Here is a 25,825-nt window from a genome sequence, read left to right as displayed (position 1 = left end):
TTGCTCGTAGCGACCGTGTTCAGCTCAGACACAATAACATCTGAATGGATGGTACTTAGAATGGATACAAGGTTATCCTTCTGCAGTACAATGTTTGCATAATGTCAGCTGTTAAAAGAGTAAAAATGTAATAAATCTCATAAATGTTGGATGAGTCTATATTTTTATCAAACCACAAAAATAGTCTAATACTGGTATTTACATTTACTCTCAAACAACTATTACATTATGTATGTGTTTATTGATCTGGCAGCCCAACTGAACCAGTTTCAGAATCAGTTCAAACATCAGCTAGCCATATTTGTCAAATTTCTACTCCCGATTTCTCTATTGAATGGAATCGCAAAGGAACTATGGTAAGAGGTTAGACATTGCCACCTAGTGTACAACTGTATGAATCACAATTAGACTCTAGGGGTAATCTCAACACTGCGTTCTTCCGAGGCATATTTTATAGCAGATCTGAGTCAATGCTAGTGTCTGAAACAAAATGAAGATTTCTGGTAGAACACAGCCCTCTTTCATTATGTATATATTCATACAGTGATGAGTTTAAAGCCTTCAGGGGCTAGCAACAAACCTCCTTTAAATGGCTGGCAAAACATTTATTATTTTTGTTTTTGACTTGTAATAAAGATAAACACCTTATCTACCCCTGAATCTGACTGACTCATTTAAAAGTTGTTCCATTTAGGCTGTGTATGAAAGGGTAGAGGAGTAGTAATGAGGTCTTCATGTCTGAAACATTGTGTCCATATAAGTGTCCATATCACAGCCCAATGGCAGAATGACCAGAGCCATCAGCTTGGGTCTGTGCACTCTCCTCTCTCAGGGCCCTGGCTTGGCTCAGAGTCCTGGCCCTCCAGCAAAGATGAGCTCCAGAGCTGACTGGATGTCCCCCTCTGTAGCCTGGAGCGCCCGTAACATCAGCTCCTCATCCTGGATCCCCATGTCTCTCAGCTGCTGCAGCTGGGACTGCCAACGCCCCTATAAGACAGTAGAACAAAGCTACCCTTAAAACTACTGGCAAACAGACCAAAACACACAGAGGCATTGAAGCTTAGGCTGTCATTACTCCAGCTAGAGAGAGACCAAATAGAAACGCAGCGAGTGCCATTGCTCCAGGCAGTATGATTAAGAGCACAGCTTCTATCCACAGTGTTGTCCTTTAAAAGGTCGAGACATGTGGATCTGGTCTGTCCTCGTGGCTCATGTAGCACAGTGAGAGGAGAGAGTGAGAGGAAAGGAGGAGAGGGAAAGGAGATAATGAGAGAGTAGAGAGGAGAAGAGGAAAGGAGAAGAGACTGACCTGCAGAGAGGACATGCTGGAGGCCTGCAGAGCCTGCTGCAGTGCCTGGCTGAAAAGGTCATTGCTGACAGGAGTCCCTGCTGGCGTGGGAGGCACTCCAGATGAGGTGTCCTGCTGCAACACAGAACAAGGGGCACGCAGTTAGAAGGGCAAGTGTTTGCTCTGTGTCACTGGTAGAGGAGTGCGTTTGTGTGTTGAGGGAGGATGATGGGACATTCTTTACCTGAGCCCCTGCAGTGGGAGTAACAGCACTGCTCTCAGGAGTACTGGCCAGGGCCAGGGCAGTGGCCAGCTCACTCTGTGTTATGGGTCGAGGGCCTGTAGCTCCACTATGGCCAAGGGACACTGGCCGCATTCCTGCTGGGCCCCCGGTTTGGTTGGATGGTCCTGCCTGATTGCCCTAGTTACACACATAGCAATGATGTTAGCTCTACTCCATCTATATTTACATTTTAAATCTCAATCCAGCTAGATTGACTCACCGATTGGAAATCTTCATCGTCATCAGACATGCCCTCAAACATAAACCCTCCTGCAGACAAGACAACACAAACGTCATACATGTTCCAGTCTTAGTGATCATGAGTGACAGACCGATGTGGCCATCACTGGGTTGTGTTCAGTAGGGACTAAACGGTTTGAAAAAGAATGAAACAGAGAGGTGCTACCTGAACCTTGTCCAATAAGAACAGATGTTTGTTTTCCGTTGCAAACCATTTTTCTACTGTCTAACCTATTGAACACTACCCTGTAGTTTCCACCAGTGTGATGCTCACCTGGCATGTCACTGTAGGAGCTGGAGGAGACGTTGCGGGAGGAGCCGGCGCTGGACTGAGCAGGCATGCTGCCAGCCACTGAGTGGAGGACCAGGATGATGGCATTGACCAAGGCTGGGTGAGAACTGATCAACCTACAAGGCAAAACGTTTAATACTTTTGTATTATCCCTAATGTCACAAATCCACAGTCTAAGTTACTCATTCACAACATGGCATGACAAAGTCATTCTACAGTATATGGAACAAAAACACTTACACATCCAGCATGTTGGGGTCTGTGAATTGCACAAATAGATCTTTGTCTTGGAGCACTCCTGCAAGATTCAGAAGCATAGCATTGTAAGAGATAACCTCCTTGGTGACATGGTTAGGATGATGTTATGTCATAACGGGCAGGGCTAATCAGTACTTGCCTAGCGCTACCGGGTCAGATCTAAGCCCTGGCGTGGCCACAATGATCTGATCTAGAGACTCCTTATTAGTCAGCATCTTAAACACCTGGGGAAGCAAATTAAGTTATATACAGTGGGGTTTGAAATGATTGACACCCTTGACAAAGAAGAGCAATAATGACTGTATAAGATAAATCATTAAAATACTGAGCTAGTGTATGCTAAATAAAAATTGGGAAATTATAATTGTTTTATACTAAAACAATTGCCCAGATAAATATATTTTTATTTAACAAGTAACAGTCATGAATAATGATGACAGATTTACAGAGTCAAAGATCTTACCCCCAAGACATGCTAACCTCCCCTGTTATTGGTAATGGTGAGAGGTTAGCATGTTTTGGAGGTAGGATCTTTGACACTATGCAACTTTGTCACTCCTAATTATTCACCATTCATTCAGGATTATCCGTAATCCTGGTATAATTCACATTAATATACAAGTGTTTAGAAACATATTATATTCATATTTACAACTAAAAAGTGACTCCACAATGACAATACATTAGTTACCATTCATTTCAATTGGGCACAAAATAATCTGAAACACAACCAAAACAAACTGCAAATGCATCCAACACGTTTGTATAGTTACAAGCTTGATGTAGTCATTGTGAGCTAGGAATATGGAACCAAATACTACACCTTTGACTACTTCATTTATAATCATTTTTAGGGGTGTCAATTTTTCACCACTACCTTTTTGAGTAGTACTACTAATTAAACAAAGTATCTTTCTTTGACCAATTGTATTAGTATAAAATAATATAACTTTCCTATTCTTTTGAGCATAAAATATAGCTCAGTATTTGAATTATTTCTACTGAACAAAAATATAAACCCAACAATTTCAAAGATTTTACTGAGTTACAGTTCACATAAGGAAATCAGTCAATTGAAATAAACTCATTGGGCTCTAATCTATGGAGTTCATATGAGTGGGAATAAAGATATGTTTATGTCAGACTCAGATACCTTAAAAAAAGGTTGGGGCTTGGCTCAGAAAACCAGTCAGTATCTGGTGTGACCACCATAATTGGCACGACAATGGGCCTCAGGATATCATCACGGTATCTCTGTGCATTCAAATTGCCATCGATAAAATGCAATTGTGTTTGTTGTCCGTAGCGAATGCCTGCCCATAGCATAACCCAACGCCACCATGGGGCCCTCTGTTCACAATGTTGACAAACTGCCTGCCCACACTACGCCATATACACATGGTCTGCGGTTGTGAGGCCAGTTGGACATACTGCCAAATTCTCTAAAAAGACATTGAGGAGGTTGATGGTAGAGAAATCAACATTAAATTCTATAGCAACAGTTATGGTGGACATACCTGCAGTCAGTATGCCAATTGCATGCTCCCTCAAAACTTGAGACATCTGTGGGATTGTGTTGTGTGACAAAACTGCACATTTTAGAGTGGGCTTTTACTGTCCACCGCACAAGGTGCACCTGTGTTATGATCATGCTGTTTAATCAGCTTCTTAATATGCCACCCCTGTCAGGAGGACAGATTATCTTGGCAAAGGAGAAATGCTCACTAACAGGGATGTAAACAAATGTGTGCACAAAATTTGAGAGGAATAAGCTTTTTGTGCATATGGAACATTTCTGGGCTCTTTTATTTCAGCTCATGAAACACGGGACCAACACTTTACATGTTGTGTTCATATTTTTGTTCAGTGTATTTTATACATTCCTTATTGCTAATCTTTATCAAGGTTGTCAATCATTTTGGACCCCACTGTAACTGATTTAATAGGATTTCTGATAAAGACATCCTTTTACATGTTCATTCTCAACACCATAACAATGTTATTACCGAGTCTCTGTAGGTGGAGTTGGAGTGGAGGGCTGCCTGCAGCACACGGAACTCCCTGGCTGCAGTCGTCCTGTTCACTGGCTCTACAGACAAAGGGAGAAAGACAGGAGAGATACATTACTATGGTTCTTTGTAGAAGTAACCTTATAAATGGAAATGTCTAGTGACATGGCGCTTCTAAGAGGGTTAGAGTTGGTCTGTCAAAACCCACCTGGATTGATGTCTGGTTCAGGCCAGGTCCTTTTGAGGATGTGCAGGGTGGATCCAGGCTGGATCCCACAGGAGTCTAAAGTCAGGTCATCCTTCAACTTGTGACCACAGTGTACCAGCTCTGACATATTACATAAATAAAAAAACATCAGACACAAATCGTAAATAAGTTAGCTAACATGGGAGTTGTTTGCTTATGTAATGCAAACCTATGAGTTCGGGGTCCGGCAGGGAATCCGGGAGCTGTGCCGAAACGAGTTGTTTCAGAGTAGAGACTCGGTACCCGCCGGGAGACACGTCTCCAGGCATAGTCTCAGGGAAGTGGAAGGTGGATTTGGGTTGATCCATCAGCTTCAATGACAGGTGCCACCCCGACATCATCAGCTGTTGCTAGACAGGAACAAGTTACGACAATCTACATTGGCAACAGCACCACATTCACGAATCTAAAACTAGCTAAAGTTTGGAAAAGTAACGTTAGATGTTTAATCTTCTGATATGCACAGCTAACGTTACCATTAGCTATTAGCCACTAAGCTAGCAGGCTAGCTATAATGCCACTAACATTAGGCATTAACATTTTTAGCAAGTAAAGACCGTTAAGATGACGTTTTCAAAAATACCGTTTGTATGGCAGCAACTAAAACGCATTAAATCCACAAATGACACATGAAACTCAATGAAAAATTGTACTGCAGACTCACGATTTGCTTTGTTGAAACGATGTTTAGTCCTTGTTTAGTCACGTGGTCCACAATCACGCTGACCACGGCGGAAGTAATGGAATATACATTATGGTAATAATGTATCAATTATTTGCTATCACAGTCCTTGCTGAAGCAAAATGTAACAACTGCAACGTAGATGTAGCAATTCTAACCAAATTACATTTTCTACAGCAATTTCAAGATACTCGTCACCCCTTGTTGCATATTTGGTCAGTTATTGGGCCGCAGAGACTACTTTCCAACTTTTCTGTGTCATCATCAAATTATTTTAACCCTCAAACTACCAACATATTTTACATTATTATTACCAGCTGGAGTCATTTTGCCCATAAGATGAAACAAAAAAACTGAACGTATAAAAAACAACGACTTTTATCAAAACATAATTTGAAATAAAAATGTTCCTTGTTGTTAGGAACGAACAATTACATGTGATATTGAAAACGAAAATAACCATTTGTAAGGTATTGGACTCCAATGTCTTGTCAGGGGGGTGCGTGGCATCAGGAGTCAGACAGGATTTAGGTGCAGAAGGGTTCATTATTTGGATACAGGATTATTTCTCACACAGCTGAGTTCAGCAGAGCCCATCAAATCAAAATCATATCAAATTGCATTGGTCACATAGCAGTGTAAGTGTAAAACCAACTCTCTTTGTTTTAATGACATTTAATGACATACAACACCATTGCCTATCCAGTTTGTTATTTTCATCAAAGCATATGACCCTTCATCAGACAGAAATGTGTAATCAAGGTATTACACGTATTATTATTAGCCTTAGTATATTCCAAATTATAAAGTTGTGTATGACGAATTTGAGATGTACAAAACATGATAGAATAAGTACATTTATAAGCACCACATGTGTTTAATATACTGTATGCTTGCCTTCAACATAAAGGGTTAAATAAAGATTAAATCACAAAATAAAGGGTTAACATTACACGGCGGCGGGGGTCGGGGGGCAAACACTTTTCTCGTACGCGTGACATCATACTGGACAAAGCACTGTATGGGAGTGGTTTCTTAGAATCGAATGAATCCTGCTGAATGTAAGGTTTTTCAATTCCTGTAGCCGAACTATTACTTTGTCAAGTCAAAAGGGTTCAAGGGAACACTATTAGCGCTTATTTTGTCAGGAAATCCCAAAGAGGGTATACAAAACTCAACCGAATAACATCATATGCGATTTTGTGTAACAAATCACTGACGCTGGATGGTTGGTGATTCGTAAGTTGCGTTCCCCAAACATGGTAAGTTTTTACATCATTTTTTATTTACATTCGTCAAAGAAAATTATATGAAACGTGGTGTAGTAACCATGTAATAACGCGTCGTTTCGATTTTTTGAGAATGAGCCACGAACATTTCGTTGTGCTTGCAGATGTAAGCAACAGCTGGAGTAAATGAAGCAGAAACGCCGCATGATTGGATATACGGCTACTACTGCATCTTATTCGAACAAAAGACAATAGACTCGTTTAAGAAACTCATTAACAATAAATACACTGTTAAGTAACTTCGATGTAATTCTCAATAAGTTAATGTCCCAATGGCGGTTTTTGTTTATCACATTTTACCAAAGCACCTATCTAGCCCCCGCCCCACCAGACAATAAATTGGAACAACCATTCAGTCCATTTATAGTTTAGCTATAGGATGTTAGCTTCCTACCTGGCCAACATCCTGTGAAATTGCAGAGCGCGAAATTCAAAAATACTCAATTCAAATATTTAACATTCTTGAAAATATATGTGTTATACATCAAAATAAAGCTTAACTTCTTGTTAATCCAGCGGCTGTGTCAGATTTCAAAAAGGCTTTACGGCGAAAGCACACCATGCGATTATCTGAGGATAGCGTCCCACATACAAACACATGAAAATACATTTTTCAACCAGGCAGGTGCGACACAAAAGTCAGAAATAGCGATATAATTAATGCCTTACCTTTGAAGATCTTCTGTTGGCACTCCTAGATGTCCCAGAAACATCACAAATGGGCCTGTTGTTCGATAATGTTCTTCTTTATGTCCCCCCAAAAATGTCAATTTATTTGGCGCGTTTGATTCAGAAATACACCGGTTTCAACTCACCCAACATGCCTACAAAGTATCTAAAAGTATCTTACCTGTAAACTTGGTCCAAACATTTCAAACAACGTTCCTAATCCAACCGCAGGTACCCTAAAACCTCAGGTACCCTAAAATAATCGATACAATTTAAGACGGAATAAACTATTTCTAATACCGGATAAAAACAACGTGGAGAACGCTCCTGTTCACGCGCACCAAAACAGTAGAGTCTACCTGGAGTGACACTTACAATGAATAGGACTACTTCTTCATTTCTCAAAAGAAAAACATCAACCAATTTCTAAAGACTGTTGACATCTAGTGGAAGCCATAGGAACTGCAACCAGGTTCCTAATAATATGGGTATCCCATAGAAAACCATTGGAAAATCCTATGACCTCAATTTTTTTCCCCTGGATGATTTGTCCTCATTGATTCGCCTGCCAAATCAGTTCTGTTATACTCATAGACATTATTTCAGCAGTTTTAGAAACTTTAGACTGTTTTCTATCCAAATCTATATGCATATGCTAGCTTCTGGGCCTGAGTAACAGGCAGTTTACTTTGGGCACGCTTTTCATCCGGTTGTCAAAATACTGCCCCCTACCAAAGAGAGGTCATACTCAAATTTTCCCTATACCCATTGTGAGGTTGCTACAACCTAGCCTATGAATGAAAGTTTATAACGTAGGTGCACAGGTCGAGAGACAAATTACAGTAATCAAGGTGCCAGTGACACATTCAATACCGCCTTCCACACTCTTGCCTGCATCTAGCTGATCTAGGGTGTAACTATTAGTCCAAACAGTTGCAAACAACAGTTTTTATTGGACAAATCCAGGTAGGTTTATCCCCATTTCGTTCTGTTTGCTTCCGTCTCTCACTTTCTCTCTGATGCGTCTCCTTCATTTTTGAAGAAATGTATTTGTTCAAAACTGTTCCACTGTCTTTATCTCTCTCTTTGAGTCAACTACTCACCACATTTTTTTTGCACTGCAGTGCTAGCTAGCGGTAGCTTATGCTTTCAGTAATAGATTTATTCTCTGATCCTTTGATTGAGTAGACAACATGTCAGTTTATGCTGCAAGAGCTCTGATAGGTTGTAGGACATCCTCCACAAGTTGCCATAATTACTGTGTAAATCTATGGAAGGTGTTGAGAACCTTAAGCCTCCTAGGTTTTGTAATGAAGTCAATGTACCTAGAGTAGGACGAAAATAGCTGTCCTCCTGCTACACCATGGCGCTACCCCTGAGAGTGCTGCTGTTGAGGCTATTGTAGACCTTCATTGCAAAACAGTGTGTTCTAATCAGTTATTTGGTAACTTGAATATATTTAGTATAGTTTTATCTAAAACATATATATTTTTTAAATGTTTCACTATTTTTATTTATCTGACATTCACTGAATAGGATGGACCTCCCCTCCTCCTCTGAGGAGCATCCACTGCTCAAATCTTAATTATAGTCTGTAAAGCTTGATAATAACATGATTGTCTTGTTTTTAGACAAAAGACTGTAAACTGGGCAGACACAGGTTGAATCAACTTTGTTTCCACGTCATTTCAATGAAAATGTGTTGAACCAATGTGGAATAGACGAATAGACATTGAATTGACATCTGTGCACAGTGGGTGGTCTCCTATTTGTTGGGACCGCTGTGATTGGAACTTGGAACACACAGGAGTATTACCCCATCACAGAGATGGGAGGGGGGAAATGTTCAGGCCCAGGGCAACATAGGGTAAACAACCTGGGGGATTATAAAATATGTGGAGGTCTTCTAGAACAGAGGTTCTTAAACTGTGGGGCGCGCCTTTTTAACGAACTTAGTCCGGTTTTCAACTTACTCCTCAGTCAGCAGTTTTCCTCTTATCATGTCAGTCATTGCAGACCTTAGAGAGCTATTTATAACTTTAGACTCGGTTTTATCAAATAAAAGTGAATTCAACAAGCCGATGTACTGTCATTGTTGTTTTACAGAGGGTTACAATGCAATTATAACATCTTTACCCATATCTCAATGTCTCAACTTCTATATAAGGCATTGCTTTTTATTTCTCCTTGAGGGTAGAGTTAGTTTCATGGTGTCAGCTGCTGTTTATGTTATGTTATTATTCTGAGCTCCATACTGCATTGGAGTACTGGGCTTCAGAACCACTGGTCTGATGATGACTTTCATATGATTGTCAGAGCAGAGCAGCTGGGCTTTCTTGGCAGGTACAACATCCTGGAGGGATACAATAGTCTTTGATACTAAACTGGCTAGAGAGGAAATTATAACCAACGTTGGGGAAAGACAAGAGAAATACTTCATACTTAAAATGGAGGGAAAAGCATTAGCAATATCAGACTTTTCCAGCAAACACCTTACGTTTAGGTAATACCATTTGTGTACGTGATACCACAACCTATAAATCCACAACAAATGTAAATGGATCTGCTTTTTTGTACTCGTTAGTGTGCTGAAATAATTCCTGCCTTATGCCTGTCTAAGGCTGCAGGTGTGGTCAAATGAGTTTGATCTGACCTCTGACATTAAGCTGACCAAAATAATCTGGGTAGTGCAGGGAGAGAGGAAAAGGGGGATTTACCAGTCCTGGTGGAGAAGGTAGACAGGGGGAAGGGATAACATTGAGTAATTCAATACAAAAAAATGGGAATGCTTCCTGCTGTCCTGTCTGTCCACAAGGGACACAGACAGCCTCGACAGACAGTGGCTTTCGCACTGCGTACCAGTCATACTCAATCATATTTGAGTTCAAATTGGCTGAGCAATGTGAAACTGAATTAAACAGGAACTGAACAATGTGTCAGGAAATCTGACTTGTGATTATGAAGAACTCTTAGGTATGTCATCTGTCTATGTTGTAATGTTTTCTATGCATGCCATGCGGGTATGTTATGACACAAACAATGCATCAGCCTTGCCATGAATAACTTGAAGCCAGTGAGCAGGACAAATATTTCTAGATCGCAAGCTCCCTAGTCCCTAGTCCTGGCATGCTAAATGAATTATGGGCAGGCTGGCTGCTGCTGCCTGCTGGATAGCTGTCCAGACCAGAGGGAGACAGACAGATAGACTGACAGACAGCCAGGTTCCAGGGAACAGTCCTATTATGGAAGTAGCTTTGTGTGGAAGTTACCTTTCTTCCCACACCCTTTCTTTTTGCTGAGCTCATCTGGGGACTTCATGGAAAGTCTTTCATCATAGGTTTTCATCTAAGCCAAGGAAGGAAGCTGATGACCATAGATAGCCGTGTTGATGTGACTCAGAACATTTGGCAATGTACAAACCTGGATAGTTGGAAACTTTGTAATTCATTTATTACAAACACATTTAGCTCTCTAACTGTAAGAAGTAGGCTATGTTTACGTTGGTTATGATTGAGTATTTGGTGGGGATTTGTTTTGTTCTATCTCAGTAATGTTGTTAATAGCAATACAAACCGAAGTGAGTGTCAGAGGCTTCTACTTTTCATTTCTGTGAACAGACCAATCTGGTCACCATAGCTGAAGACTGTGTTAACCATACCTCTTAGTGTACCACTCCCTTTTGTGCTATCTGCTTATGTTGTAGCCTGCCTAGCCTACCCACAAGCCACCTGATACCATGCCGTCATGTTGACCCCAGTTGGCATTACCCATTATAGTCCTTATCCTCCCCTCACAGCCTCTCTCTCTCTGGGGGTCGTCAGCAGGGTATGCTAGCTGTGTTAGGATTCAGGAAGGGAAGGAGAGAGAATAGTGGACAGGAGAGGACATGAGTGTTGAGGGAGAATACAGTACAGGATATACTGTATGCCAAAGGGAAATGAGGAGTACAGTAACAGAGCAGAAACAGATCTGTTACATCCTGACCATAGAAAGCCTTTATTTTCTATGATGGAGTAGGTCAAGGTGTGACTGGGGGGTGTTCTAGTTTATTATTTCTATGTGGGGTTCTAGGTTTAATTTTCTATGTTGGTGATTTGTATGATTCCCATTTAGAGGCAGCTGGTAATTGTTGTCTCTAATTGGGGATCATATTTAAGTAGTGTTTGTTCCCACTTGTGTTTGTGGGATATTGAATTTCGTGTTTGGAGTTAGCGTCTGTACACCTCTTATGTTACAGTTCGTAATTGGTTTCCTTTTGTTTTTTGTAAGTTTCACTTTATAATAAATATATAGAACTCAACGTACTTTGCGCCTTGGTCCATATCTATACACAACCGTGACAAGATCTCTGTTTTCCTGGCACAATATGCAATAGAATAACTATACACATAATTAAATTGTAGACAGTATTCTTGTAGACAGTATTATTTTAATCATAATCAGTATCATCCAGTCTGTGAGGTCTGTGCTATTATAGTATACTGGATAGTTTTAGTATTTTATTGTAATATTGCATGTACTTTCAGGGGTTATATAGGAGCATTTCACTAGTTGGTCAGTATCTAAATCAAATCAAATCAAATTTTATTTGTCACATACACACGGTTAGCAGATGTTAATGCGAGTGTAGCGAAATGCTTGTGCTTCTAGTTCCGACAATGCAGTAATAACCAACAAGTAATCTAGCTAACAATTCCAAAACTACTACCTTATAGACACAAGTGTAAGGGGATAAAGAATATGTACATAAAGATATATGAATGAGTGATGGTACAGAGCGGCATAGGCAAGATACAGTAGATGGTATTGAGTGCAGTATATACATATGAGATGAGTATGTAAACAAAGTGGCATAGTTAATTAAAGTGGCTAGTGATACATGTATTACATAAGGATGCAGTAGATGATATAGAGTACAGTATATACGTATACATATGAGATGAATAATGTAGGGTATGTAAACATTATATTACATTATATTACATTACATTATATTAGGTAGCATTGTTTAAAGTGGCTAGTGATATATTTTACATCATTTCCCATCAATTCCCATTATTAAAGTGGCTGGAGTTGAGTCAGTGTGTTGGCAGCAGCCACTCAATGTTAGTGGTGGCTGTTTAACAGTCTGATGGCCTTGAGATAGAAGCTGTTTTTCAGTCTCTCGGTCCCAGCTTTGATGCACCTGTACTGACCTCGCCTTCTGGATGATAGCGGGGTGAACAGGCAGTGGCTCGGGTGGTTGTTGTCCTTGATGATCTTTATGGCCTTCCTGTGACATCGGGTGGTGTAGGTGTCCTGGAGGGCAGGTAGTTTGCCCCCGGTGATGCGTTGTGCAGACCTCACTACCCTCTGGAGAGCCTTACGGTTGTGGGCGGAGCAGTTGCCGTACCAGGCGGTGATACAGTCCGACAGGATGCTCTCGATTGTGCATCTGTAGAAGTTTGTGAGTGCTTTTGGTGACAACCCGAATTTCTTCAGCCTCCTGAGGTTGAAGAGGCGCTGCTGCGCCTTCTTCACGATGCTGTCTGTGTGGGTGGACCAATTCAGTTTGTCTGTGATGTGTATGCCGAGGAACTTAAAACTTACTACCCTCTCCACTACTGTTCCATCGATGTGGATAGGGGGGTGTTCCCTCTGCTGTTTCCTGAAGTCCACAATCATCTCCTTAGTTTTGTTGACATTGAGTGTGAGGTTATTTTCCTGACACCACACTCCGAAGGCCCTCACCTCCTCCCTGTAGGCCGTCTTGTCGTTGTTGGTAATGAAGCCTACCACTGTTGTGTCGTCCGCAAACTTGATGATTGAGTTGGAGGCGTGCGTGGCCACACAGTCGTGGGTGAACAGGGAGTACAGGAGAGGGCTCAGAACGCACCCTTGTGGGGCCCCAGTGTTGAGGATCAGCGGGGTGGAGATGTTGTTGCCTACCCTCACCACCTGGGGGCGGCCCGTCAGGAAGTCCAGTACCCAGTTGCACAGGGCGGGGTCGAGACCCAGGGTCTCGAGCTTGATGACGAGCTTGGAGGGCACTATGGTGTTAAATGCCGAGCTGTAGTCGATGAACAGCATTCTCACATATGTATTCCTCTTGTCCAGATGGGTTAGGGCAGTATGCAGTGTGGTTGAGATTGCATCGTCTGGGGACCGATTTGGGCGGAAAGCAAATTGGAGTGGGTCTAGGGTGTCAGGTAGGGTGGAGGTGATATGGTCCTTGACTAGTCTCTCTACCCCTCCCCTCTATGTACAGTATCCCCAAAATTTACATTTACATTTAAGTCATTTAGCAGACGCTCTTATCCAGAGCGACTTACAAATTGGTGCATTCACCTTATGACATCCAGTGGAACAGTAGTGCATCTAAATCTTTTAAGGGGGGTGAGAGGGATTACTTTATCCTATCCTAGGTATTCCTTAAAGAGGTGGGGTTTCAGGTGTCTCCGGAAGGTGGTGATTGACTCCGCTGTCCTGGCATCGTGAGGGAGTTTGTTCCACCATTGGGGGGCCAGAGCAGCGAACAGTTTTGACTGGGCTGAGCGGGAACTGTACTTCCTCAGTGGTAGGGAGGCGAGCAGGCCAGAGGTGGATGAACGCAGTGCCCTTGTTTGGGTGTAGGGCCTGATCAGAGCCTGGAGGTACTGAGGTGCCGTTCCCCTCACAGCTCCGTAGGCAAGCACCATGGTCTTGTAGCGGATGCGAGCTTCAACTGGAAGCCAGTGGAGAGAGCGGAGGAGCGGGGTGACGTGAGAGAACTTGGGAAGGTTGAACACCAGACGGGCTGCGGCGTTCTGGATGAGTTGTAGGGGTTTAATGGCACAGGCAGGGAGCCCAGCCAACAGCGAGTTGCAGTAATCCAGATGGGAGATGACGAGTGCCTGGATTAGGACCTGCGCCGCTTCCTGTGTGAGGCAGGGTCGTACTCTGCGGATGTTGTAGAGCATGAACCTACAGGAACGGGCCACCGCCTTGATGTTAGTTGAGAACGACAGGGTGTTGTCCAGGATCACGCCAAGGTTCTTAGCGCTCTGTGAGGAGGACACAATGGAGTTGTCAACCGTGATGGCGAGATCATGGAACGGGCAGTCCTTCCCGGGAGGAAGAGCAGCTCCGTCTTGCCGAGGTTCAGCTTGAGGTGGTGATCCGTCATCCACACTGATATGTCTGCCAGACATGCAGAGATGCGATTCGCCACCTGGTCATCAGAAGGGGGAAAGGAGAAGATGAATTGTGTGTCGTCTGCATAGCAATGATAGGAGAGACCATGTGAGGTTATGACAGAGCCAAGTGACTTGGTGTATAGCGAGAATAGGAGAGGGCCTAGAACAGAGCCCTGGGGGACACCAGTGGTGAGAGCACGTGGTGTGGAGACGGATTCTCGCCACGCCACCTGGTAGGAGCGACCTGTCAGGTAGGACGCAATCAAGCGTGGGCCGCGCCGGAGATGCCCAACTCGGAGAGGGTGGAGAGGAGGATCTGATGGTTCACAGTATCGAAGGCAGCCGATAGGTCTAGAAGGATGAGAGCAGAGGAGAGAGAGTTAGCTTTAGCAGTGCGGAGCGCCTCCGTGATACAGAGAAGAGCAGTCTCAGTTGAATGACTAGTCTTGAAACCTGACTGATTTGGATCAAGAAGGTCATTCTGAGAGAGATAGCGGGAGAGCTGGCCAAGGATGGCACGTTCAAGAGTTTTGGAGAGAAAAGAAAGAAGGGATACTGGTCTGTAGTTGTTGACATCGGAGGGATCGAGTGTAGGTTTTTTCAGAAGGGGGTGCAACTCTCGCTCTCTTGAAGACGGAAGGGACGAGCCAGCGGTCAGGGATGAGTTGATGAGCGAGGTGAGGTAAGGGAGAAGGTCTCCGGAAATGGTCTGGAGAAGAGAGGAGGGGATAGGGTCAAGCGGGCAGGTTGTTGGGCGGCCGGCCGTCACAAGACGCGAGATTTCATCTGGAGAGAGAGGGGAGAAAGAGGTCAGAGCACAGGGTAGGGCAGTGTGAGCAGAACCAGCGGTGTCGTTTGACTTAGCAAACGAGGATCGGATGTCGTCGACCTTCTTTTCAAAATGGTTGACGAAGTCATCTGCAGAGAGGGGGAGGGGAGGAGGATTCAGGAGGGAGGAGAAGGTTGCAAAGAGCTTCCTAGGGTTAGAGGCAGATGCTTGGAATTTAGAGTGGTAGAAAGTGGCTTTAGCAGCAGAGAGAGAAGAGGAAAATGTAGAGAGGAGGAGTGAAAGGATGTCAGGTCCGCAGGGAGGCGAGTTTTCCTCCATTTCCGCTCGGCTGCCCGGAGTCCTGTTCTGTGAGCTCGCAATGAGTCGTCGAGCCACGGAGCGGGAGGGGAGGACCGAGCCGGCCTGGAGGATAGGGGACATAGAGAGTCAAAGGATGCAGAAAGGGAGGAGAGGAGGGTTGAGGAGGCAGAATCAGGAGATAGGTTGGAGAAGGTTTGAGCAGAGGGAAGAGATGATAGGATGGAAGAGGAGAGAGTAGCGGGGGAGAGAGAGCGAAGGTTGGGACGGCGCGATACCATCCGAGTAGGGGCAGTGTGGGAAGTGTTGGATGAGAGCGAGAGGGAAAAGGATACAAGGTAGTGGTCGGAGACTTGGAGGGGAGTTGCAATGATGTTAGTGGAAGAACAGCATCTAGTAAAGATGAGGTCGAGCGTATTTCCTGCCTTGTGAGTAGGGGGGAAGGTGAGAGGGTGAGGTCAAAAGAGGAGAGGAGTGGAAAGAAGGAGGCAGAGAGGAATGAGTCAAAGGTAGACGTGGGGAGGTTAAAGACGCCCAGAACTGTGAGAGGTGAGCCGTCCTCAGGAAAGGAGCTTATCAAGGCATCAAGCTCATTGATGAACTCTCCGAGGGAACCTGGGGGGCGATAAATGATAAGGATGTTAAGCTTGAAAGGGCTGGTAACTGTGACAGCATGGAATTCAAAGGAGGCGATAGACAGATGGGTAAGGGGAGAAAGAGAGAATGACCACTTGGGAGAGATGAGGATCCCGGTGCCACCACCCCGCTGACCAGAAGCTCTCGGGGTGTGCGAGAACACGTGGGCAGACGAAGAGAGAGCAGTAGGAGTAGCAGTGTTGTCTGTGGTGATCCATGTTTCCGTCAGTGCCAAGAAGTCGAGGGACTGGAGGGAGGCATAGGCTGAGATGAACTCTGCCTTGTTGGCCGCAGATCGGCAGTTCCAGAGGCTACCGGAGACCTGGAACTCCACGTGGGTCGTGCGCGCTGGGACCACCAGATTAGGGTGGCCGCGGCCACGCGGTGTGGAGCGTTTGTATGGTCTGTGCAGAGAGGAGAGAACAGGGATAGACAGACACATAGTTGACAGGCTACACAAGAGGCTACGCTAATGCAAAGGAGATTGGAATGACAAGTGGACTACACGTCTCGAGTGTTCAGAAAGTTAAGCTTACGTAGCAAGAATCTTATTGACTAAAATGATTAAAATGATACAGTACTGCTGAAGTAGGCTAGCTGGCAGAGGCTGCGTTGTTGACTATGTAGGCTAGTTGGCAGTGTCTGCGTTGTTGACACTACACTAAAAATGTTTATATTTGCATGATTGTTGTGCCCCTGCTGTCATTTTATAGTGTTTATTCTCATTTTCCTTACCCATTTGTATGTGGGTCATAGGTAGTGTACACACACACACAATCCAGGGTTTCCGTTATGAAAATGTGGCACTGGACATTTGACCTGCAGCATTTGAATTTACCGGACATTTGAGACATTTACCTGACCCATATGCATTGGGTGCGTAACCTGATTAGGGCATCCACCCACGGTGCTCAGAATGACAGAAATCACATTTAGATTACGGAATTTAATCTTAACAGAACATGCAAGTCGAGGATGCAATGACGTGTGTCCTTCTTACCGCACACTTTGAAGATGTTAGAATAACTGTCCACGTGTACTTTTTCTCAGCCAACAACACGAGTAACGAACCGCCAAATCACAAGCCTATGCATAGACGACGCATGAGTTTCAAGTTTGGGGAAACCAATTTTCACCGTAAAAATGCACCTTTATAATAACGCATTCCATTCATTCCATGCGAACTTATGTTCGAAATGTGATGAGTAGATTGGATAGTCATAATTTAGGCTAATAATATTACTCAATTACTGTTTGCAAAGAAGGCCAGTCAATCATGGCTGAGCTCGTATAGGGTAGAGGCGTGGGCTATAGGCTATATCAGATACGTTTCTTCTTTCTTTGCAAACACACATTTTATGCATTTCTTCTACACTTTAAAGTATATGACTGGAGACATTAGCAGAATCGTCTTTAATAAGACAAATGACAGGGTAGCCTACTTTGCTGACAAACATCAATAAATGCGACGTTGTCCATATAATGAGACACAAATAGAATATGATGTCCATCTAAACTGGAGGAGGAAATTCATGTCCAAAAACAAAATGTTAACTATGGGATCGGTGTCCCTATACAGGGACAGTTGAGCTGACATACGCTAATGTGATTAGCATAATGCTGTATGTAACAAGAACATTTCCCAGGACATAGGCATGTCTTATATGGGCAGAGAGGTCAAATTCTTGTTAATGTAACTGCACTGTCCAATTTGCAGTTGCTATTACAGTGAAAAAACACCATGCTATTGTTTGAGGAGAGTGCACAACCACAAACATTTTTTATCAAGGCAAATGGTTTGATAGGTTCACCTCAAAGGGAAATAATGTACTTACATGCAGTAATCTTGCTCTGATTTGTCATTCTGAGGGTCCCAGAGATAAAATGTAGCATAGTTTTGTTTGATAAAAATTTGATGTTTTATAAGTTTTATATTCAAATGTAGGAACTGGGTTCTACAGTTTGAACCCCTGCTGTCTCTGGACCGCCTGGCCATCTAGATGTGTGAAAGTTAGTGTATAAGCTAATGATCCATCATGTATGACATTCCTGGGAGTGTGTAAACTTACATTTTGTATTACCATATTGTATGTTCTCTATAGTTATGTACTTGACAATGTATCAATTCGGCACATTTGGACAGACTATTGCAATGCTTCACTGGATCAATCTGAAACTTTGCACACACACTGCTGCAAACTAGTGGCCAAAATGTAAATTGCGCCTAAACTGCAATATTGTATGATGGCCTTTCTCTTGCATTTCAAAGATGATACATGAAAAAAGACACCGCATGTTTTTGTGTTTGTATTATCTTTTACCAGATCTAATGTGTTATATTCTCCAACAATCATTCTACATTTCCACAAACTTCAAAGTGTTTCCTTTCAAATGGTATCAAGAATATGCATATCTTTGCTTCAGGTCCGGAGCTACAGGCAGTTCGATTTGGGTGTGTCACTTTAGGGGATTTTTTTTTTTTAAATGGTCCGATCCTTAAGAGTTTATTAAGTAGTGAAAATACAAATTATGAAAAGACAAATTAGAGTATTTTCATTGTGTTCTCTTTACAGCAATAGCCATTTGCATTCCAAACTGTGCTGCCTTTCCTTCTGACTGTAGGCAATGCGATTTAAAAGTAATCTACAACTTATTTACGGCTAGGGGAAGCTAATGATCTTCTGTGGCGAAATCATGCTTTAGTTACCAATTTTGAATGACTTTATTTATTTATGTATAGACAGGAGTAGGCTAATTAGCCTATATAATTTTGGCAATTTTATTCAATTTACTTAGGGAAAGCTTCCCCCAGCTGTCACGGTCTGACCATCGTTCGTATGTGTTTTCCTTGTTTTAGTGTTGGTCAGGACGTGAGCTGGGTGGGCATTCTATGTTGTGTGTCTGGTTTGTCTATTTCTATGTTTGGCCTGATATGGTTCTCAATCAGAGGCAGGTGTTAGTCATTGTCTCTGATTGGGAACCATATTTAGGTAGTCTGTTTTGTGTTGGGTTTTGTGGGTGATTGTCCTTAGTCTGTGTGTATGTGCACCAGTATTAGGCTGTTTCGGTTTTCGTTACATTTATTGTTTTGTAGTGTTTGTATTTAGATTCGTCTTACTTCAGTTAAATAAACATGGATCGCAATCTACACGCTGACTCTCCTTCACCACAAGAGAACCGTTACACCAGCCTTATGGATGCGCTTACCTATGAGCATATGTCAACCTACTTTCCTCATAGTAGAAAAGTTGACCTATTCTATTGGTCAGTTGTTTGTCCATAAAGAAATAGCCCAAACAGACTCTGGGACAGTTTGTGGAACGATAGATCAAAAATTCATACAACCAGTAGGCTATGCCTAGGCTACATAATACAACTTTAAAAAGCAATGAATCTGATGCAGCAGTTGAGAATGCTTAGATTAAAATGTTGATAAACTATTATTTCTTAGCATTATTAACTCAGCAATACGCACAAGGCAGTAGTCTACACGCGAATGTGTTCTTGGCTACCGGACGATGAGAGAAAGTTGATAATCAATAGAGCATGAGAGAAATAGGCTACTGTTTTCAATGGCATTATGGAAGTCTTTATACAATAATTGACTAGGCTACTTTGAAGCAAGGTAAAACGTTAAAGTTTCAAACAATTAAGTAACTATACGTTTTCAAAAGTGGTGTGTGACGCGCGGACGAAGCCTGCCTTCCGTTGGCTATGCATTTGAATGGCGATTGGGAAGCGCGCTTCAGTTACCAGTTGAGAAATACAAATACTAGCTCTTTTTAATCGTGGCCAATTATATATTTTTTAACACAGGATTGCATTTAGAATTGTTGCGCAATGATTGTGCTTATGAAAGCGCTGTCTGACAGGCTCTGTATATGTATGCTGTGTGCTTGTGATAAATAAGATACATAATGATTTAATTCCACAAAAGTATGCAAATGAACCCATAGAAGCATGACCGGTCAAATGTATTTACATCAACTGGTATTTACATCAATGAATAGGCTAAAAAGCATTATTTCGCAATTTGATTTTTTGTCTTCTCCGGGAGAGTTTTCAGGTGCCAATTTCATTTTTCGGCCCTTTCAATTAAAAAATAAATAATAATAGGCCAAAAGCCGGATATTAGCCGGCTAACGGAAACCCTGACACACACACACAGCGTCTCTGCAGTCTCCCACCGAGAGAGTGGTGGCAGACAGGAGACAGTTTTGTGTGGTAGGAGTCAAAAGAGTTCACTACATCTAATGTTTTCCCACGGGTGGGCATCCTGAGGCCACTAGGCAAATGACTGGGCTGTTTCCTGTCAGAATGGAAGTTCCCTTCACTCAGCTCTAATGGCCTGAAAGAAATGCCTTGTACTGTGTACAGCTCTCTAGCTCTCTTCCCCCTCCTCTCTCCCCTCTCTCTTTCCCTCTCTCTCTCTCTCTCTCTCCCTCTCTACCTCTCTCTCTCTCACTCTTCCCTCACTCTATCTCTCTGCCTATCACTCCTTCTCTAGCAATTTAATTTCAATTTAAGGGCTTTTTTGGCATGGGAAACGTGTTAACATTGCCAAAGCAAGCGAAGTAGATAATAAACAAAAGTGAAATAAACATGGTTTAATGTTGACATTAGATTTAGTTCACATGAGCAGTAGCTGTTTTCACTCCCCTGTCTTTCTTTGGATGATTTCTTGTCTGAAATGTTGTATTTAAATGAATTGGGCCAGAGCGAATCGGATCATGTCTCTGTGTTTGTTTCCACAGTGCTGTGTCTGACGAGGCTGACCCGCGCTACCGAGACCCCCAGGAAGACCATGCTGTCCCTCCTGCTGCCCACGCTGCTTGCTGTGCAAGCTCTCGGTGGGTGGTGTCCACCTATCCCCCTCCACGGCCTGCCATTACCCAGAGATCAAAGCTACCACCAAGTGTAATTCCATCGCCATCTAAACCATATGCTTTAGCAGGGGTTTTAGTCATTCCCTTCAAAGAAATGACAAGAAAGACAAAACAACAGCTGAAATGAGGCTTTACTCTCCAAACTAATATTCTTAACAGTGCAAAAAGTAAAGACAATGAAAACTTGACAGAATGGGAACATTTAGAACGTTATGACTGAGGAGAAAGTTAGATTTGGACAGGAAAATTGGTTGGGTTTGTCCTTCTCTAGCCAGAGCTAAAATGGGGCCCTGGGGTAGTTAGTAGGGTGAGGTCCTGCCTGACAAGAGACTTGCAGAGAGTGTCGTTTTTCTCCAGTGAGTCAGAGAGTGTGGTGGGCGAGTCAGCCTCTCATGTTCCAGTAAGAAGGGGGAGTTGTGGTTGGTGTAGCCTGGGCACTAGGCAGCAGGGTTGTTGTAGTGCTCAGGGCAGTGTGCTGGAGTCAGCAGTCAGACAGAGACTCTAAGAGGGAGAGAGCTAGGAGCAGGGCTTCATTAGGGCCTAGTACCGTTCCAGCCTTCATGGGTCTCTGGTCTGCTAATTACTGGCTTTGGCGGCTGCTGGGACGGAGGGAGGGAGGTATCTCAGACGGATTCTGTGTAGCTCTTTAAGTTGTAGTTAATAATGTTTTTACCTCACACAATATATGATTATCCTTTATTTACTTAGTGAAGTTTACTGTTGAATTAGGGATTTACAGTATTAGGTAACACTGTACAGCATGTTTTAATTAATACTCTAAATCATGTGCTTTGAAGTCTGTCGATAGAGACAAACTGTCATGTGGAAATAGTGAGTGGGTGTGCACGTGTGTATGTGCTGGTGTGTGTGTGTCTGTATGTGTGTGTGTGTGTGAGACCTGGGGTCCTCTGGGCCTGTTGTCTCCAGTAGGCCTCTGATTAGGATTATAGGCCCTTGCTAATCCCACTTGTCTTCTACAGTGTCTCTCCTCTACTCCGCCATTAAATAACCGTATCAGTGTCAATCCTGTGCTGCACCATTAAATACCCCTATCTCCACACAGGATTACACTCTGAGGCTGCCACATTGCCACTGCACTCTCCCAAGACAACCTCTAGTAGAGTACAGAGGTAGAGTCCCCGTCTAAACTGTTGGTAACATTGTAAAAGAAGAAAACGTTGCTTAGCACAGCTGTTGACAGGTCTTCTGCAGACTCTGTGGTGGTGACACGTTTCTTTGTTTCAGTATCCATAGACACTGAGTGTACAGTTGAAGTCAGAAGTTTACATACACTTAGGTTAGAGTCATTAAAACTCGTTTTTCAACCACTTCACAAATTTCTTGTTAATTAACAAACTATAGTTTTGGCAAGTCGGTTAGGACATCTATTTTGTGCATGACACAAGTCATTTTTCCAACAGATTATTTCACTTATAATTCACTGTATCACAATTCCAGTGGGTCAGAAGTTTACATACACTAAGTTGGCTGTGCCTTTAAACAGCTTGGCAAATTCCAGAAAATGATGTCAAGGCTTCAGAAGTTTCTGATAGGCTAATTAACATAATTTGAGTCAATTGGAGGTGTATCTGTGGATGGATTTCAAGGCCTACCTTCAAACCCAGTGCCTCTGCTTGACATCTTGGGAAAATCAAAAGAAATCAGCCAACACCTCAGAAAAACAATTGTAGACCTCCACAAGTCTGGTTCATCTTTGAGAGCAACTTCCAAACACATGAAGGTACCACGTTCATCTGTACAAACAATAGTACGCAAGTATAAACACCATGGGACCACGAAGCCGTCATACCGGTCAGGATGGAGACGCGTTCTGTCTTCTAGAGATGAACGTACTTTGGTGCAAAAAGTGGGAATCAATCCCAGAACAACAGCAAAGGACCTTGTGAAGATGCTGGAGGAAACAGGTACAAAAGTCTCTATATCCACAGCAAAACGAGTCCTATATCGACATAACCTGAATGGCCGCTCAGCAAGGAAGAAGCCACTGCTCCAAAACCCCCATAAAAAAGCCAGACAACGGTTTGCAACTGCACATGGGGACTAAGATCATACTTTTTAGTCCTCCGGTCTGATGAAACAATAATAGAACTGTTCGGCCAAAGTGACCATCGTTATATTTGGAGGAGAAAGGGGGAGGCTTGCAAGCCGAAGAACACCATCCCAACCGTGAAGCACGGGGGTGGCAGCATCATGTTGTGGGGGTGCTTTGCTGCAGGAGGGACTGGTGAACTTCACAAATTAGATGGCTTCAAGAGGATGGAAAGGAAGGAAAATTTATGTGGATATATTGATGCAACATCTCAAGACATCAGTCAGGAAGTTAAAGCTTGGTCGCAAACGGGTTTTCCAAATGGACAATGACCCCAAGCATACTTCCAAATTTGTGGCAAAATGGCTTAAGGATAACAAAGTCAAGGTATTGGAGTGGCCATCACAAAGCCATGACCTCAATCCTATAGAAAAGTTGTGGGCAGAACTGAAAAAGCTTGTGCGAGCAAGGAAGCATACAAACCTGACTTACATCAGCTCTGTCAGGAGGAATGAGCCAAAATTCACCCAACTTATTGTGGGAAGCTTGTGGAAGGCTACTCGAATCGTTTGACCCAAATTAAACAATGTAAAGGCAATGCTACCAAATACTAATTGAGTGTATGTAAACTTCTGACCCACTGGGAATGTGATGAAAGAAATAAAAGCTGAAATAAATAATTCTTTCTACTATTATTCTGACATTTTCATTCTTAAAATAAAGCAGTGATCCTAACTTACCTAAGACGGGGAATTTCTACTGGGATTAAATGTCAGGAATTGTGAAAACCTGAGTTTAAATGTATTTGGCTAAGGTGTATGTAAACTTCCAACTTCAACTGCACATGACATAAACTGACCAGGTGAATCCAGGTGAAAGCTATGATCCCTTATTGATGTCACTTGTTTAATCCAGTTCAATCAGTGTAGATGAAGGGGAGGAGACCGGTTAAAGAAGGATTTTTAAATCTTGAGACAATCGAGACATGAATTGTGTATGTGTGTCATTCAGAGGGTGAATGGGCAAGACACAAAATTGAAGTGCATTTGAACGGAGTATGGTAGGAGGTACCAGGCGCACCGGGTTGTAATCAAGAACTGCGCCGCTGCTGGGTTTTTCACGCTCAACAGTTTCCCGTGTGTATCAATAATAGTCCACCACTCAAAGAACATCCAGACAACTTGATACAACTGTGGGAAGCATTGGTCAACATGGGCCAGCATCCCTGTGGAACACTTTCAACACCTTGTAGAGTCCATGCCATTACGAATTGGGAAGCAAGGTGTCCCTAATGTTTGGTATACTCCATGTACTTTTAATGCACTAGACTAGTAGCAGTACTCTCAGTGGGGTTGCTCTAAGTTAACAGGCAAGCAACAGCACAGTAAGTAGGCCTAGCATCCAGGCTCCATAAGCAGCATTAGCAGCTGAGAGGCAGTAGAGCCAGTAGTGTAAAGCAGAATCATTAACAGGATGCTGTCTGGCTAATTGCTTGTTGTCATGCTCTCTGTTCCGTCAGCAGTTCCACCAGCCTGCCAGGCCTCTGCCATTTGCTGCTGCTTGCGCCCACCTGCCCGCTCTTAGCATCTCCACGTTAAAAGGGAAATTTTATTCATGCAAATGCAAAAATGGCAAGCTGACCTGGATTCAGTTTTAATGACGAGAGCTGGGAGGTAATTCTAATTCATTAGCATAATTGAATAGATCACATCTAGTATGGCAGTCAGAGAGCGGCAGACATTATGGCAAGGCCCTGAAGCGTGTAAATAGCCTGCTCACGCCCGCATCTCTGGCGTACCCTTTGAGGTCTGCTAACTAGGAATGCCCCCTCCCTGTCCTCCTTTTCTCTTCACAGCAATTGATTCTGTAGAGAGGGGACGTTTTTGCCCGCACAGAAATTCTATTTCGGGTTATTACCCCTTATCAGTGATGTTCTTACTAATTTGATTGTGGCCAGTGAAGTATCCTTTTAAAAACAATCGAGGACAGGCTCGACAAAGATTGCTTTCTCTGCGATGCATACATAATGCCCAGTCAGTCTACTAACAGGTTGGCTACTGCACTGAGCTGCTCGCCCCTCCTTCTCTCTCCCCGCTCACTCTGCACTGTAGCCTAGCCATTTAAACAGAGTGCATTACCCATCAAGCACCTCATGATTATTTGAACAAGCCCTAAAAAAGCTGTCTTGTGGGATCGTTTAAACATTGATGCGGGTAACGTGCAGAGATTGCAGTTCTGCGTAGGGAGTGCTGAGCGTGGCCTGCTGGGGCCTGGAGCCATATGCAGGTTATCTTTGTGTTTAGTGGGCTGTGATGAACAGGATGAATGACCCACCACTACCGCTCTGATCTGTGCCTGGAAAGCAGCATCATTGCTTGGTGCTGAGGAAGAAGCTTCCCTGCCTGACATACAGAGAGAGGAGACACTTACCTACAGGTTGTTTCCACGGTTACCGGGTGCTTCCACAGTTACAGGGCCCTGAGTGAGGTCACTGTGTCTCAGGAGAAGCAGGGTCGGGTGTTGCCACGGTTACGGAGCCCTGACTGAGGTCACTGTGTCTCCGGAGAGGCGGGGCCATATGTTGCCATGGTTACAGGGTCCTGAGTGAGGTCGCTGTGTCTCAGGAGGAGACGGGCTCAAGGTACCATCTAGACACATAGCCCCAGCCCCTGACCCTTTCACCCCTTAACCACCAGCATTAATGCTTACATCCACTGCTCCCTGACCCCTTCATAAGGCAGAACAGAATTGCAGC

General features: G+C 43.3%; 2 protein-coding genes across 8 annotated transcripts in view; one reads left to right on the top strand and one right to left on the bottom strand.

Annotated features, from left to right (window-relative positions):
- Window positions 1-221: 221 nt before the first annotated feature.
- Window positions 222-25,825, bottom strand: part of LOC115113604 (ubiquitin-like protein 7) — a 29,950-nt gene continuing 4,346 nt past the window's right edge. The window contains exons 1-11 of one of the 5 annotated variants that reach the window (XM_029641417.2): window positions 5,282-5,532; window positions 4,787-4,967; window positions 4,579-4,698; window positions 4,368-4,450; window positions 2,501-2,585; window positions 2,344-2,401; window positions 2,086-2,219; window positions 1,792-1,841; window positions 1,533-1,709; window positions 1,310-1,423; window positions 222-987 (exon numbers count right to left, since the gene is read on the bottom strand). In XM_029641417.2, coding sequence (XP_029497277.2) covers window positions 847-987; window positions 1,310-1,423; window positions 1,533-1,709; window positions 1,792-1,841; window positions 2,086-2,219; window positions 2,344-2,401; window positions 2,501-2,585; window positions 4,368-4,450; window positions 4,579-4,698; window positions 4,787-4,958 — 1,134 coding nt within the window. In that variant the 5' untranslated portion in view covers window positions 4,959-4,967; window positions 5,282-5,532 and the 3' untranslated portion in view covers window positions 222-846. Of the gene's footprint in view, window positions 988-1,309; window positions 1,424-1,532; window positions 1,710-1,791; window positions 1,842-2,085; window positions 2,220-2,343; window positions 2,402-2,500; window positions 2,586-4,367; window positions 4,451-4,578; window positions 4,699-4,786; window positions 4,968-5,200; window positions 5,220-5,281; window positions 5,533-25,825 lie in introns of those variants that run through there. The other 4 variants (XM_029641418.2, XM_029641419.2, XM_029641416.2 and 1 more) reach the window with 4 other exon arrangements.
- The window catches only part of LOC115113605 (CD276 antigen-like), an 86,929-nt gene continuing 67,400 nt past the window's right edge, over window positions 6,297-25,825 (top strand). For all 3 annotated transcript variants that reach the window (XM_029641421.2, XM_029641420.2, XM_065013049.1), the window contains exons 1-2: window positions 6,297-6,561; window positions 20,889-20,984. In XM_029641421.2, coding sequence (XP_029497281.1) covers window positions 20,939-20,984 — 46 coding nt within the window. In that variant the 5' untranslated portion in view covers window positions 6,297-6,561; window positions 20,889-20,938. The remainder of the gene's footprint in view (window positions 6,562-20,888; window positions 20,985-25,825) is intronic.

The sequence above is a fragment of the Oncorhynchus nerka genome, linkage group LG28, assembly GCF_034236695.1.
Source record: "Oncorhynchus nerka isolate Pitt River linkage group LG28, Oner_Uvic_2.0, whole genome shotgun sequence".
Classification (NCBI taxonomy): Eukaryota; Metazoa; Chordata; class Actinopteri; order Salmoniformes; family Salmonidae; genus Oncorhynchus; species Oncorhynchus nerka.
This window is presented reverse-complemented; position numbering and strand designations above follow the sequence as displayed.